Raw genomic sequence first — 15,584 nt, forward strand, 5'->3', positions numbered from 1 at the left:
GAACAAGAACTAAGTTCACATGAGATGATGCCATTGGTGTCCTATTTGAAGACCAATCATTCCAAATACATCCTTCTGAGAGTTGATGGGTTAGGTGTAGACTCATCCACTCTCTCAACCATGAACCATGACCACAAGTGCACTGCTCCCCATCCTGTCTATCTACAACTGCTGTTCCAGATCTGGCAGCTGCCATCTTGGTCCAAGTCCTATGCCAGTATGGCTCTACTGTACTTATTTAACTTTATTTCTAAACATTAGCTATCCTTTGTCAGTCATACTGATTCTGGAAGTGGCACTACTCATGTCTCTGAGTCTCCTATCAGGTCACCCGGACTGTGACCTGATGTAAATGTAAGTAAACACAGACTTTTCTTCCCCTATGAAATTTTACCTTTAGAGGAAGGTAGTAAGAGTTCCTAAGGCTCCTGACCCCCACATGGCCCTGATGAATCACAGTGGTAGTTCTCTTCTGGTGAGAGTTCCTTCTCTGAAACTGAATTTCTGGTGATCTAATGTGGTAGACAGTTTTCAAAAGAAGATGTAATGATCTTGCCTCTCCCCATACATGCGGGTTGCTCCCTACTTTAAGAGTTGGCATCAATTTCCTTTGCTTTTGAATCCGGGCTGGCTTTGTGACTTGCTTTGATCAACAGAATGTGGTGGACTTCTGAGTTCATGCCTTAAGAAGACTGGCAGTTTCTACTTTGTCTCTCTTGAAAACCAGCCACCATGTGAGAGGTCTGAGTACGCTGTTGGAAAAAGTGGTCATCCAGGTAGAAGCCTGTAGTCATCTTGGATGTTCTAGCCCCAGCAGAGCCCCTGGGAGAATGCAGCCACCAGACTAAGCCCAGATGAGAGTGGCAAAAGAACCACCCAGCTGAAATTTAGTCAACCCACACGAGCAGGAGAAATGATAAGCTGTTGTTATCTTAGGTCACAAGGGTTTGGCACCCCAAACTGTACTGTTGCACAGTAACAGACAGCTGAAACACCTTACTCGACAAAAGGTCAGTCCAAGTTCAGGAGGAATGATACAGCTGTGTCTCTGGGAAGAAGAGCTCAGTTTGTTGACTTGAACTTTTGTTTCTCAGGGACACCACAAATATCCCAGGCAAGGAACCACAGAGGCATCTTTTACTCTTCCTGCTGTTCCATCCCTTATATATTCTACTTGTCATCAACTTCTGTCTTCTTCTTAAATGTATCTTAGATTTAACCCTTCCTGTCTTATCTCACTATTGCCATCACAGCCCAGACCCTGATGCCCTGGATTTAGAAATCTACATCCATCCTCTCCTCCCCAGACTTCCTTCCTCGGATCCATCCTGTAAATGGACACTGGGCTCATCTTCTTAAACTAGGGCTTTCAGTGTTTCAGTCCCCATCTAACCAACTCTGGCTTTTGAGGTTTCAAGGCCCCACCTGGTCCCTCCCTGTCCACTCCTCTACTTCGGCAGCAGGTTCCCCAGTCCACACGTACAACAATCCTGGGTCCTTCCTCCAAGTCCCTGACAGGCTGTTCCATGACCTGGTGTGCCCTGACTCATCTAGCCCCATCTGCCTTTCTCTGTAATGATGCCTCCAATCTCCCCACCCTACTGACAGCCCTCTCATCTACAAAAAGTCACTGTGCTCCACCTCCTAATTCAATCTTATTTATGTAACTGGTGGGCTGGCCTCCAATTTCTTCCCATGTTTATAACTCAGATTCCTAATTATATCATAAAATTGACAGTAGGGACTCTTTCTTATGTTTATGTATATTCCTTACAGGCCAGTGCAACTGTAAAGGTTTTCAGTAAAATGACCCTTTTGATCTGAATGATTTTCCCTTTTTAAGTTATTAGTATGACTTACCCAACTGTGCTTTAGAACATTTTGGAAATACAGTATATATCTGTCATTGAGGAAAATGTCCATTTAGTTCAGAAAGTTTCCTCATGGAAAATTAAATAATATCTACTGCCAAAAACAAAGAACAATCGAGTATCCACCAGATCTGAAACCATAAAACTGTACTGTGAGAACAAATGCAGGGCCTCTTGTGTTCCCTGACTGCAATGCCATATCAGGCCCCAGGGGAGTGGCCGCCCCAGCAGCTGAGGCACGCTACCGAGCCCCATGGCTAGTCAGATAAAAAAGGAATGGACAGAAATAACACACAGGTTAGGAATAACCTATTTAGGAATTGCATGACGGGGAATATGCCAACAGCAGTCCATTCCCTGAGGAAAGCCCAGGCCACCATAGTACCTGCTAGGACTTCCATGCCCACCAGGTGCTGGGCCCTGGACTTGGGGTTTTGTGCACTTTACCTACTGAATCTTCAAAAGAACCCAAGAAGGGACAAAGGAGGAGACTGAGGCTCAGAGGAGAGTCATTTTGCCAAAAGCCATTGAATGATTAAGATTCAAATCTAAGCCAGTGTGACTCTGACGTCCACATTCTTTCCATTAACTTGTGTTGTCTTTCTTACTGGAAGAGACATGATATCACATCATCAAGAATATTTAATGAGCATGTGCTATGGTCTCCACTGTGCTAGGTGTTGCAGAAGATTGTTTAAATATACGGCTTGAGAGGGAAGGATTCCATCAGCACCCTCTGTAATTAACATCCCATCCATGTCAAAAGAGAGCACCTGCTACACAAATGCAGCTTCATCTCAAGTCAGACCTTTCCATCTTTCGTCTCTCCTTCACAGAAGTTCCAGAGCTACCCCTGCTCCTATCTTTGAACAGCTTAGCCTAGCTGGGAAAACAAAACTTCTCCCATAAAGCAAAAATGAATAGTATGAAGCAGGAGTCTGACATATGCTAATGTAATGTGAATCTAAAAGGACTCAGTGAAACAAAGACGTTAAGTAATTGTAATGGCCGGAGAGAAGTGAAAAAAATATTGGTCTGCATAATTTATATTATTAATAGTCATTTCAATATTGCTTTGGCTATCAGCTAAAATTTGGGGTTTTGTTTTAGCTGGGAAGTGTTAATGATGCACACAGATGTGTCTTTTCGGAGGTGAACTTCAGCCCATGCAATGAGGGCACAGTGCTGGGAGAGACCCCTAGGCCTGGACAAGGCACCTGGTGCAGTGCTTCATGCAAAGGGCCCAACTCTGGGGACCCCCTTCCCAGCTGAGAACAGCTGGGCTGGGAACACCCGCAGAGACGGCCCAACATCCTACAGAGTGGTTCTGCTGTGCACAAATGCTTCCTGGATACCATCACCGCCTGCGGTCCTCCTGGGGCTTGGGGTTTCCCAAACTCAAAGAAGACAAGAGACTGACTTAGAGTTAACAGCTTGAACTGCAGACCCTCTGTCGCCACTGGGTTAATCCTTCGGTTTCCACAATGTCAAAAAGGCAATCTTAATAATTCGGCATACTATCAGAATTTCAAACTCTAATTCCCAAACAATCCGCCAAGAAAATTCTCAAGAATGACCTCAACAGTAGCCTGGATCCATCCCAGGGCCCCCATTTTCAAGGAAATAAAGGAAATGGGGCTGTTCTCAAGTACTGGAAGGAAAGGGCACTGGGTTTGCCATTAGGAGCCCTAGATTCAAATCCGATTTGGCTCAGGGTGTAATCCTCATCAGATCACTTCACTACTCCAGCCTCATTGTCTCATCTAAACAATGGTGGGTGGGGAGTGGACAAACCACCTGCTTCACAGCATTTCTGGCAAAGGTTAAGTGAGGCAATGTGAATATACGTGTTTCATACATAGCAAGTACTCAATAACAGCTGAAATAAAAGCTAAAACATGCTAAATATCAGTGCTGACATTAAAATGAAAAAACTGCTAACAGAGACAAAACATTTTCTGTAATTGAGACACTGCCTTGACAACCACTGCCAAAGTGCCCTTGGCTTTTTTACGCAAGCTCTGAACATAGCTTTAAAAACTCTTTTTAGGGGTCACAGTTGGAAGCATTTTTGTAGGGAACAACAAATCTGTTTTAACAAGGTCAAGGTGGCATTTAATTAAAAGGCACTTGAGCCAGTGAAGTCAGCAAAGGCCCCATTTTGCAGAGGTGCTACGGCTGACACCCTCTGGGGGCTCCTTTGTATGAAGGATGCAATCTCTGGAGAACTTCTCACAGATTAACAGGGAGAAATTTCGTCCCAAATCCCTAACATGGAAGCTTGAGAAGCTATGGCAAAACATCTCTTTCTGACACTCCACACTCTTCAACCTCATCACCATCTTCCTGGGTCAAGTCCAAGCTCTGTACCCAGACCACAAGACTGTCCATTATCTGACCCCACCTAATTCTTCTCAGACCTCATCTCTTGCCCTTCCTTCTATAAAATTTCTATCTTGGGATGCCTGGGTTGCTTAGTCAGTTAAGCATCTGAGTCTTGATTCGGCTGAGGTCGTGATCTTGCAGTTTGTGAGTTTCAGCCCCCACATGGGGCTCTGTGCTGGTGGTGCTAAGCCTGCTTGGGATTCTCTCTCTCTCCCTTTCTCTCTGCTCCTCCTCTGCTCTCTCTCTCTCTCTCTCTCTCTCTCTCTTTCTCTCTCTCTCAAAATAAATAAACTTAAAAAATAAATAAAATTTCTATCTCAGCAACACTGACATTGCCTAGGAATTCACCAATGTGTGCGTGCAAACTGTTCCCCCAATACCCTCCCTACTCCACCAACCCTAACATCTAGTACCTGGCTACTTCAAGTGTAGTCCTACAGCTCTGCATCCCAGGGACTGGTTAGAACTGCAGAGTCTCTAGCCTGTCCCAGACCTACTGACTCAGAATCCGCACTTTAATAAGAACCCTGTGATTGTACTACTACTACATTTTCATAAGGAAACTTACAGTTGGAGAAGCCATGTGCCAAGATCCCACCTCTTCCAGACGCTCTCTTTGATAAAGAGTAGCCCCTGCCTCCCACCATGCCAGGGAAGATGTACCTCCTACACTGTTCCCAACCTTCTGCTCATCTCATTTATTACACAGTATGTTGCATATGCTTATCTGTTTATGTGTCTATCCTTGGCCCTAGACTTGGGACTCCCCAAAGGCTGCAGACCATGCTATCCTTGTGTTCCCTGTGCCGTGCGAGGTACTGCATATGGTCAGAACTTAAAAAATGTCATTTGTCACAGCTAGTGATTTTTTAAAATATTTATTTATTTTTGAGAGGGGTAGAGGGACAGAAAGAGAGGGAGACACAGAATCCAAAGCAGGCTCCAGGCTCAGAGCTGTCAGCACAGAGCCTGATGCAGGGCTGGAACTCACGAGCTGTGAGATCATGACCCAAGCCAAAGTTGGACACTTAACCGACTGAGCCACCCAGATGCCCCAATAAGTTTGTTTGTTTGTTAAGATTTTATTTTAAGTAATCTCTACATCCAACGTGGGGCTCAAGAATCACACACTCTACCAACTGAGCCTGCCAGTGCCCCTTAATAAGTTTAATAGCTAAAACTTTATTTTTTTTATTTTTTTTATTTTTGAGACAGATAGAGACAGAGCATGAACGGGGGAGGGGCAGAGAGAGAGGGAGACACAGAATCGGAAACAGGCTCCAGGCTCCGAGCCATCAGCCCAGAGCCTGACGTGGGGCTCGAACCCACGGACCGAGAGATCGTGACCTGAGCCGAAGTCAGACGCCCAACCGACTGAGCCACCCAGGCGCCCCAATAACTAAAACTTTAATCACTAACTTTAGTAACTAACTCAGATACCTGTGAGCTATGTGCAAAAGTATTACAATTTAGGTTAATTGGGTTAATTATGTTACACATTTGAACCCAGATACTTTGAATGTTGTATTTATATATTTACTTTTAAATACTTTAAAAAATATTCTAAAATTGGGACACCTAGGTGGCTCAATTGGTTAAACATCCGACTCTTGATTTTGGCTCAGGTCATGATCTCATGGTCATGAGATAGAGTCCCACATCGAGCTCCACGTTCAACATGGAATCTGCTTGAAATTCTTTCTCTCCTTCTCTCTCTGTCCCTCCCCTGCTCTCTCTCTCTCTCTCTCAAAACAAATAAATAAACATTTAAAAAATACTATAAAATTTTAAGATATGATAATAGGATTTATGAAACTTTCAAACATACACAAAAGCAGGAAAGACTAACAAGCCCATTGTCATCCAGCATCAACAAATATCCACTTTTAAAAAAATCATTCTAGTTTCATCTATTCCCCTCATCTGACCTATTTATTCTTTGGGAAGCTAGATCATTAAAAAAAATTTTTTTTAATGTTTATTTATTTTTAACAGAGAGAGAGAGAGAGAGAGAGAGAGAGAGAGAGAGACACAGCATGAGCAGGGGAGGGGCAGAGAGAGAGGGAGACACAGAATCTGAGTCAGGTTCCAGGCTCTGAGCTGTCAGCACAGAGCCAGATGCGGGGTTCAAACTCACAGACCGCGAGATCATGACCCAAGCCGAAGTCAGACGCTCAACCGACTGAGCCACCTAGGCACCCCTAAATCATTTAAAAATAAATTCCAGATACATTATCATTTCAACCACAAATATTAAAAAAAATTTTTTTAATGTTTATTTATTTTTGAAGGAGAGAGACAGAACATGAGCAGGGGAGGGTCAGAGAGAGAGGGAGACACAGAATCTGAAGCAGGCTCCAGGCTCTGAGCTGTCAGCACAGAACCCGACATGGGACTCGAACTCACAAACTGTGAGATCACGACGTGAGCCAAAGTCAGATGCTTAACCGACTGAGCCACCCAGGTGCCCCTCAAACACAAATATTTTAGTATGTATCCATAATTAAAATGACTTCAAAGATTATTTATATATATATCTCCACCATGCCAGTATTGTACCCAATAAAATTAACAGTGATTCTTTAATATAATCTAATAGTCTGTGTTCAAACTTCCCTATTTTAGAGATGAATATTTATAGTTGAGTTTGTAAATGTCAGGTGAGGGCTTTATCAAACAAATAATAGCTCTCAGAGATGAGAAGGTAAATTTATCATGTCTGTTGTTTCTCAAAGCCCAAATCAGCTTTGTGAAGGAAATTTGCCTTTATATGCCATTTGTAGATTTCCCTCCACCTCAGAACTAGATAACTTTTACAAAACTATACCAAACTTTTATAAAGAACCTAAAGGTAAGATAGAACAAATCAGAAGCCATGCTGAGGTCCATTCAAGTGTGTCCCTCAGAAGCAATGAAATCAGTGGGAATTAGAATGGTGAGGAGGATGGTTTAACAAAAGAGAGATATGCAAAGAACAGGTATTAAGCCAAATGGTTTCCCCCTCAACAGCCAAACCAACAGCACTCAGAGCTGGAGAGGATGGGATCTAGAGGGATGGTAACCTTGATGATGTTGAAATTTGCCGATCTATATTTGTTCTGTCTGCAATAGGAACTCGGGGTTTCTGAGAAACATACCAGTAGATGTGCTTTGAAGAGTAAATCCAATTACCTCAGAGTTGTTCGCCTTTTAAGGGGTAAATTCTGATCCAGTCTCCTTAGGTCAAAAACACAGTTCACGCTTCTCTTTGCCCCCTGTTTGAATCATACTTCATCTCTGCCTCCCTGCTTTCTTAGCTCTGTCCGTAACACACTGACGGGCAGAATTCCGGTCTCCACACAATGGCCCGCCATTCAACCACATTCTGCTTTGTCCCTAAACATCCACTCCCCCAGCTCCTGCTGGGTCTGTTATATTCAGATATGAACTTTCCAGGAATCTGATCATGTCACAGGCCTTTTCCTGTATGACAAGTTCGACGCTAATCGTGAATAGTGGGCTTCACACAGAGGGTTAGTGTTATTCATGAAAATTATGACTCCACATCCAGAAATAGGGCAAAACTGGCCTAAAATAGGCGGGCTGTATCTCCGTTGAGTCCAGTAGGCAATTACCAAGGTTTCTTGCTTCAAACAGCCCAGAAGTCGAATCAGACACATTCGAAGCATAATGTTCTGCCAGGTCCAAGGTCTGAGGCTTAGCTAGATGGGGGAGCCCTGGTGCCCACAGGGTGAATGGAAGGGTTTTCCAAAGAACCAAAGCCAGACACTGTTCCCTCCCCCACCACCTCCCAAACCAGGTACTCCCCAGCTCTCATTCCCAACTTTTGTATGTCTCCCTGCCCAGACCATTTCAAGGCCAACTTTAGAAACTTTGACAGGGCTACCAAAGGACCATAAGGAAAGGAAATTATATTTGATTTTCCTTTTTTGGAACAGTGAGGCATATCCAGCAAATATTAGGAATTAGAGGGGTACTAGACGGGTTGTTTCATTTTCCGGTGATTCTCTCTTCTGAAACTTAGTTTCAGTGACCGCATGAGTCGGTTCCCGTTGGCCCAAACTATATTTTATAAATGCGAGTTGAGGATTATCTTTCCAAATAAAAGCAGCCAGATTGAAATCCCCTCTTCGCCATTCCTGAGAGAATGACATAGGCTGGTACTAAAAGACTATCTTTGTGTAGAACAAATGGACCGAGGAAAATCTGCTTTCCTCTCCCCCTGCCCCTTTCTTCTTTACATAACTAGAGCCAAATGAGATGTTTTTCATTTTAAAAATTTGATTAAACAGACTGAGCAAAAGCCCATTCTGCTGGTCTTTACTGTTTTCTCGATTTTGGGACTGAATCAAGGCATACTTGGGTTGGAAGGATAGGGAGGCCAGGGCCTCACTGCCAGGCAGTGGTGCCATTGGGAAGTTTAACTTTTAGAAGTTGAGAGCTGGGGCCTGCAGCGCTGGTTCAGGGGATGCCCCTGCCCTGTGAGGCAACAGAATTCAGACTGGTGTGGTGGGCGTGAGTGAGAGGTCCCAGGTCCCACGTGAACCTCCATGTCACTGTACACACATAGCCTCCTGACCTGACGAGCGAGGAAGGTGGCAGGGCCAGGAGTGAGGGTAAATAATATGGAAAAGACAACCGGGTAGAATGATTATGAATAAGCTGTCCTTTCCCTCAGCTCTAGGAACTGAGAAAACCTGCCTCGTTGGCTTATTTAAAAAGTTGTCAAGAACACTACATTAGGAAGCTCCTTAAAGCACCATTGTAGGGGCGCCTGGGTGGCTCAGTTGGTTAAGCCTCCGACTTCGGCTCAGGTCACGATCTCGCGGTCTGTGAGTTCGAGCCCCGCGCCGGGCTCTGTGCTGATGGCTCGGAGCCTGGAGCCTGCTTCTGATTCTGTGTCTCCCTCTCTCTCTGCCCCTCCCCCGTTCATGCTCTGTCTCTCTCTGTCTCAAAAATAAATAAATGTTAAAAAAATATACATATAAAAAAATGCCATTGTAGTTTTGGTTTCTGTACTTTAAACCTTCCTGCAATATTTTCTACCTTGTTTTCAAGTATCTTCCTAAGATTCTCTGCCACATCGCATATTCCCCAAGGGTCAGCGTATCTTTCTGCCTTTGCACCTTGCATATAATAAACACTGAATATAGAAACATGAAGCAGCTAGAAAACAGGCCGTGGAGTAAAATGCTGAAGAAACTGGGTTCTCAGTAGTAGAGAGCAATGAGGTATGGGTTATCATAAACAACAACAGAACATCTTTATGCTAACATGAGGAAAGGGACTACCATGTTGGCTTTGGAGAGTATCAATTAAATACTTACTGAATACCAGTCTTCAGGGGAGATAGTGCGTGAAATGCAAATAGCTAATGTTATAACTTAGTTTTACTGCCTATCAAGGGATTCTTCATTCATTCTAGACAATTTATTCCCAAAAGTATAAGGTACTTTTTTCCTCTTTGGCTTGCTAGTGAGCTCATGCCAACTCTATTCGTGAACAAATCAGCATGAGGAAATTAAGTAGAAGTAGAAATTCTGGGTGGGCTTATCCATCAAGGGAATGGGGTCCTGAGGGAAGCAGGCATTCAATTTCTGAAAAGCCTCAATAAGAGATGTGAAAATCCTCAGCCCAGGACGGCATCTCCTTTGATCTGCTTCATGAAATCCACCTGCCTGAATGACCTGTCCTCTGGCAGTGACCTTCCACTCTGCACCCTTGCTGCTCAGTGTCCCGAAACCCTCGGCTGGTGTGTCAGGGGCTTACTCTGGCAAGCAGGAATCTCACAGTACTTCCAGTAGACGCCGTCCTCGTGCTCTGCCACGTAGCACCAAGGGCTCACATCTCCATCTGGGTTTCTGTTGGGGAAAGAACATGTAAGTAACATTTCTGTCGTGTTAAGTCAACTGGCTCATTGCTTTTTCAGTATTACCAAAAAGGAACGTGTCAGCCTCTGTGTTATTTCTAATCATTGGTGTGCATCTCAGTGCTGCCTCTTATGAAGAAGAGAAAAATGGGGGGCACCTGGCTGGCTCGGTTGGTAGAGCTTGGGGCTCTTGATCTCAGGGTCATGAGTTTGAGTCCCACATTGGACGTAGAGATTACTTAAAAAAAGAAGAAGAAGAAGAAAAAGAAGAGGAAGAGAAAAATGGTAACACTACAAGAACAAACTTATGCACTCTGACATATACTTTAGAGTTTGGGGGCAGGGGGTGGTGTGTGTGATGAGCAAAGGTGATTCATATTTACACAAATTCATGACAGTGTAACCAGGACCACTGACCACAGAACAAATCATGCCAAGCAGCACTGGCACCTTAAGTGTGAACACGGTGACTCCCATGGCTGAGAGCACAGGTGTGCTCAATACTGTGGATAAGAATGTGAATAGACCCAAATGGTCAGGATGGCAATTTGGTAATTAGAGGCAAAGGCCCTAAAAATATGCAAAGCCCCTTTGCCAGGCAATTTCTCCTTTAGTACTTTATTTTAAGGAAATCTTCACTTACAAAGATGTTCACCACAGCATTTTGACAATACAAAAAAAGTCAGAAACAACTATTAAGGATTGGTTACATAAATAGGTTATATCCATATAAGGGAATGCTGAGTGTCTGTTAAAAATGCAGTGTAGGGGCGCCTGGGTGGCTCAGTCGGTTGAGCGTCCGACTTCAACTCGGGTCACGATCTCGAGGTCCGTGAGTTCGAGCCCCACGTCAGGCTCTGGGTTGATAGCTCGGAGCCTGGAGCCTGCTTGGATTCTGTGTCTCCCTCTCTCTCTGCTCCTCCCCCATTCATGCTCTGTCTCTCTCTGTCTCAAAAATAAATATATGTTAAAAAAAATTTTTATTTTTTTAAATGCAGTGTAGAGACACATCTATTGATATAAAGACATATCCACATCTTGTTAGGTTTTTTAAAAGGGTAGTTCTAAAACACGATTGGGAACACAACCCCGTTATTTGAGAAGATGGCTTCAGGAAAGGATACACATCAAACCCTGGAAAGTATCTCTGGAGAATGAGACTATCAGTAATTTTAATCCCTTTTCTTTTCTGATTCTCTTTATTTTCCTACTTCTTCTACGATGAACACTGATTGTGTGATTTTTTAAACAGTAAAATAAAATTCACATAATACAGACTCCACTGACAAGCTTTCACCAGGATCAGTCTAGTCGACACACGTTGAATAGAAACAGGTCCTTTTCCTACCTCAAGATACTAACTTCTCAGAAAATTCTGAACAAAGCTAAGCCATCAGGCGGAACATGCAATCCTGTGATTCTGGTACCAACTTCTGATACAGCAGTGATATTTTTAAAAGGTTTATTTCACATTTCTAAATGCCCTCGAAGGTCTTTTCAAGTCAAGGATGCCCTGACAATATGGGCTACACTGCTGAAACAGACCCCAAAATGACAGGGTTACCAGGCACGCAGAAAAGCCCTGCCTTCTCCCCACTGCTTTCTGAGCTCCCTTTCTTGCAACTCAGAACACTGGAAACCTGACACTCCAGTTAGGCCGGAAATGGGCATAGAGACCCTGCAGCCAGGAGCTTAGGAGCCACCCCAATCAGGCCTGAGAGGGATAAGCCTATTGTGTGGTCCAGAAGATAAGCCGCCCTGAAGCACAAAGGGTCCTTTTATTTTCTGTGCCCAAGGGCAGGTGCCAGCGCCAACTCTGCTCTTCCCGGTCCCTCTGCTTCCCCTCTAATCCAGAGCCGTCGAGCCTGGAGAAGTGCATTCCCATCACTCGCCATCTCACAGACATCTCAACTGCGACGGGTCTGGCACCGGAGCGCAAGACAAACATGGTGTCGGATATCAGCCGAGAAATCAAAGCAGGAGAACTTGTACAAAGCCCTTCTTTAAACAGTATTTCACTGTCATCTTCCTCCCTCTATTCAGTGTCCAGCTTTGATGTACTATTTGGTAGAGACCTTTGAAAACAACTGTTTATTATCAATGTCAAAAACCATTCTGAAAAGCATCAGAATAGCTTAATAAAGAATAAGCAAATTCATCCTGGACTTCGCTGCAGTGCTAAAACAAAAGCCCTGGACCCTCCGATGTGATGATAATCAACATTTCAGAGCCTTCCTTTCTTCTGAAGTAAAAACTGGTAGTTCAGGTCTGGTACATTCCATCAAATCAAAGGAGAGGCTGCAGCTGGCCAGGGCCAGGAAGAGGGTGGTTCCCCCCTTACTCTCACAATGGATAACTACTGTGCACTTCTGGGAGCCTATGTAGGGCCAGGTGCTAATCTATGACAAAAGACTCTTTTTTTTTTTTTCCATATAAATCAAACCTTTTTGGAAATTTAAAATTTACCTTAAAGTCAGACTTAAACCCAGGACCTCTTCTGAGAAGACATACTGACAGAAAGCAACAGAATAACAGCATAAATCAGTAGCCCAAGAGACACTTCAGAAGGAGAGTATAAGTAACAATGTAAAAACAACAACAACAAAACCCCAACACTGGTTTCCCTTAAATACTCTTCCCAACCCAACCCAACTATTTCTATGAATAGCAAACACAAGGGAAGGAAATAAACCAGAAATGGAGTGGGTTAATTTTTTTAATTATGCAAAAATTCTAATGAATATGTATAACTTTGAAAATAAAATGTAAAAGAATGACTTGTGAGCGTATGTAACTTTAATGATAAAATGCAATAGATAGCAAAATGCGAAGTACCACAGATTGTTACCTCTGGGAGATGGGGCTTGCTGAGGATTTCAGGGGAAAGATGTAAAACAGGGGCTTTACTTAAACATGTATCTGTAGTTCTGAGAATTTTGGGGGGAGGGGGAGCTTTTAATATTTTTATAATAACAACTAAGAAATAATGCAACAGCAACTGTAGGGAAATGGCCAGTTGGTACAAATTAGAGCAGAGGTGAAGGAAAGACCTGAAGGCACAGGCATGACCAGGATGACAGGCCTCAGACGTCAAGACATCCACAAGGGTCCTGGAGTGTTAGCAAAGGTACGTAGGGAGAGCAGAAGGTAAACAGTGTGGCCCATGCAATGCAGGTGTGAATATGTCGGCTGAGCTGGGTTGACAGTGCCATGGTTGAGATTCCAACATATTGGTCGAAGCAGGGACACAGTGTGTGGCTAAAAGAGTCACTCAGTGATCACTTCCCCCTGTCCTGATGGCTCAAGAGGCTGCCTTTGCACCTGTCCTAATAATAACTAAATTCTACACAGTGTTGAACCATGAGTCACATTATCAGGATCTTGAGTATAAATCGTTCAAATGTAGTTGTAACCAAAAGTGCTTAGAATCTTTCTTTGCTCTTGGGGTGCCTGCGTGGCTCAATAGGTTAAGCGTCCTACTTCAGCTCAGGTCATAATGTCACGGTTTGTGAGTTTGAGCCCCACATAGGGCTCTGCTTTCTTTACTCTTGTCCCTATAGATCAGTGATTTTTAACTTGTTTGGGATCACTGATAATTTTGAGAATCTGATCCAGATTCTGATCTAAGTCATGGATCATCTCTGGAGAAAACTGCAAGTACACATTTGAAGCACCTTGGATCTCAGGTGAAGAGACCCTGCCAGAGTCAGACAGAAGGTTAAGACCAAAGAAACACCTTAGTCTATGGAAAGGAAGGAAACAGCACAGATCTGATGGCTATAGCTGTTCCCAGAGCAAGGTTATCCTGGGCTGGCAGAGGGTGGATAATGTAGGACAGCTTCCTTTGCTCAGAAGCAGAAGGAGGTTTGGGCCACACACGGTGCTCTGCCTGACCACCGCATTCACAGCAGCTTAAGAAGTTTGGCTATCTATGTATTGTCCACTGGTGGTAGGGCCAACTAAGAAATCCCTTCCCAAGAGACCTGTAAGTAATCAGATGGGAAAGCAGAGCTCTGAAAACCAGTATCAAAGCAACCGAGGTTGAAAAGAGTAGTAGACTGTGGTGTGCATGTGTGTGTGTGTGTGTGTGTGTGTGTGTGTGTTTGTGTGCACGCACGCACATGCACATGTGCACGTGTGCATATACACATGCAAGGTGTGGGAGGAAGATTTTTTTTTTTAGTATTCATTTATTTTGGGGAGAGTGGAAATGGGGGAGGGGCAGAGAGAGGAGGACAGAGGATCCTAAGCGGGCTCTGCTCTGCCAGGCTGACAGCAGCGAGCCTGATGTGGGGCTCAAACTCACGAACCTGTGACATCACGACCTGAGCTGAAGTCAGATGCCCAACCAAATGAGCCACCCAGGTGCCCCAAAAAGAGGATTTTTAAAAGAGTAATAAGAAAGGCCTTCTGAGTTAACCAAAAGGAGACAAAGAAGCTTTCCATAGCTGTGAGCTAGGCTGGAAGGGACTGGAAAAGAAGGCCAAAGATTTTTTTTTTTAAAGCACTCTGTGGCCCCATCTTACCTGCAATAGTTATGCTCGCCTAGGCCCCCCTCCCCATTGGGGTATTTCAGAGTGTTGTATGGATGCTGGAAAGTCTCGTTCCAGAACAGGCATGGCTTCCCGCCTTGCAGTGCCGTCCAATTCTGCGTTCCCCTATAATCTGCACCATTGGCTGTGAAACATTCTAGGAGAAAGAAAAGACAGAGCAAACTAATTTTCTGGCAACATCCACAGTTTCCTCCCTCTCTGGTTGATGTTTTATTTGTTTTGTTTGGACCCAGCTGGAAATGGATAGTGTCTTGCTAGATCCTGGACACCATGAAGTTAACATCGCTAGGGCTGAGTAAATCTGAAATGCAGTCCCCTCCAAATGCTAGGCTAGTCTTGGCAATAGCTTGTCTACAGACACTTTACAGATACTTTTCCCCTAAAGTATACAGATCCCAACTAGGATATAAACACGGAGGTGAAACGTATTGAAGCCCATGAAGTGAACCAGGAAACCCCCAAATCTGGGAACTGTTGGCAACAGCCATCACAAGGAATTCTGGGTGCTCGGAGGGGGTCACTGGTCTCGCCAGTGTCTCTGTGTGGTAACTAGAACCAGGTCACCAGCTGTAACTGAGCTCTCCCCTACAGTCTGAAAGGCTGCACTGACACTTGGATTTAATAAGACCATCGGATACAGCAACGCTTTGGAATCCCAATCACACAAGTCTGGGAATGACTCACATTCCCTGGTAATGAAGAACAGTCCTTCCCATGCTGTTTGAGATAGAGATGCAACAGAATAGTCAACAGGAGGGAGCGAGCAGAGGCCAAGTTGGCATTTTTCTCTCACCTCTTTCTGAAATTCCTCCCTACAAGACACACTGAACATCGTCTCAGGTCCAGTTAATAAAATGACAAAATCCTTGCAGGTGCAACAATGTGCTTCTAAAATCTGCTTCTCAG

The 15,584-nt window shown here is 44.1% G+C and overlaps 1 protein-coding gene across 2 annotated transcripts in view; it reads right to left on the reverse strand.

Moving 5' to 3' along the window:
• The window catches only part of KREMEN1 (kringle containing transmembrane protein 1), a 73,058-nt gene that overhangs the window by 36,378 nt on the left and 21,096 nt on the right, over positions 1–15,584 (reverse strand). For both annotated transcript variants that reach the window (XM_043558024.1, XM_043558023.1), the window contains exons 2-3: positions 14,652–14,814; positions 10,026–10,117 (exon numbers count right to left, since the gene is read on the reverse strand). In XM_043558024.1, the coding sequence (XP_043413959.1) occupies positions 10,026–10,117; positions 14,652–14,814 (255 nt within the window). The remainder of the gene's footprint in view (positions 1–10,025; positions 10,118–14,651; positions 14,815–15,584) is intronic.

Source organism: Prionailurus bengalensis, chromosome D3, assembly GCF_016509475.1.
Source record: "Prionailurus bengalensis isolate Pbe53 chromosome D3, Fcat_Pben_1.1_paternal_pri, whole genome shotgun sequence".
Taxonomy (NCBI): Eukaryota; Metazoa; Chordata; class Mammalia; order Carnivora; family Felidae; genus Prionailurus; species Prionailurus bengalensis.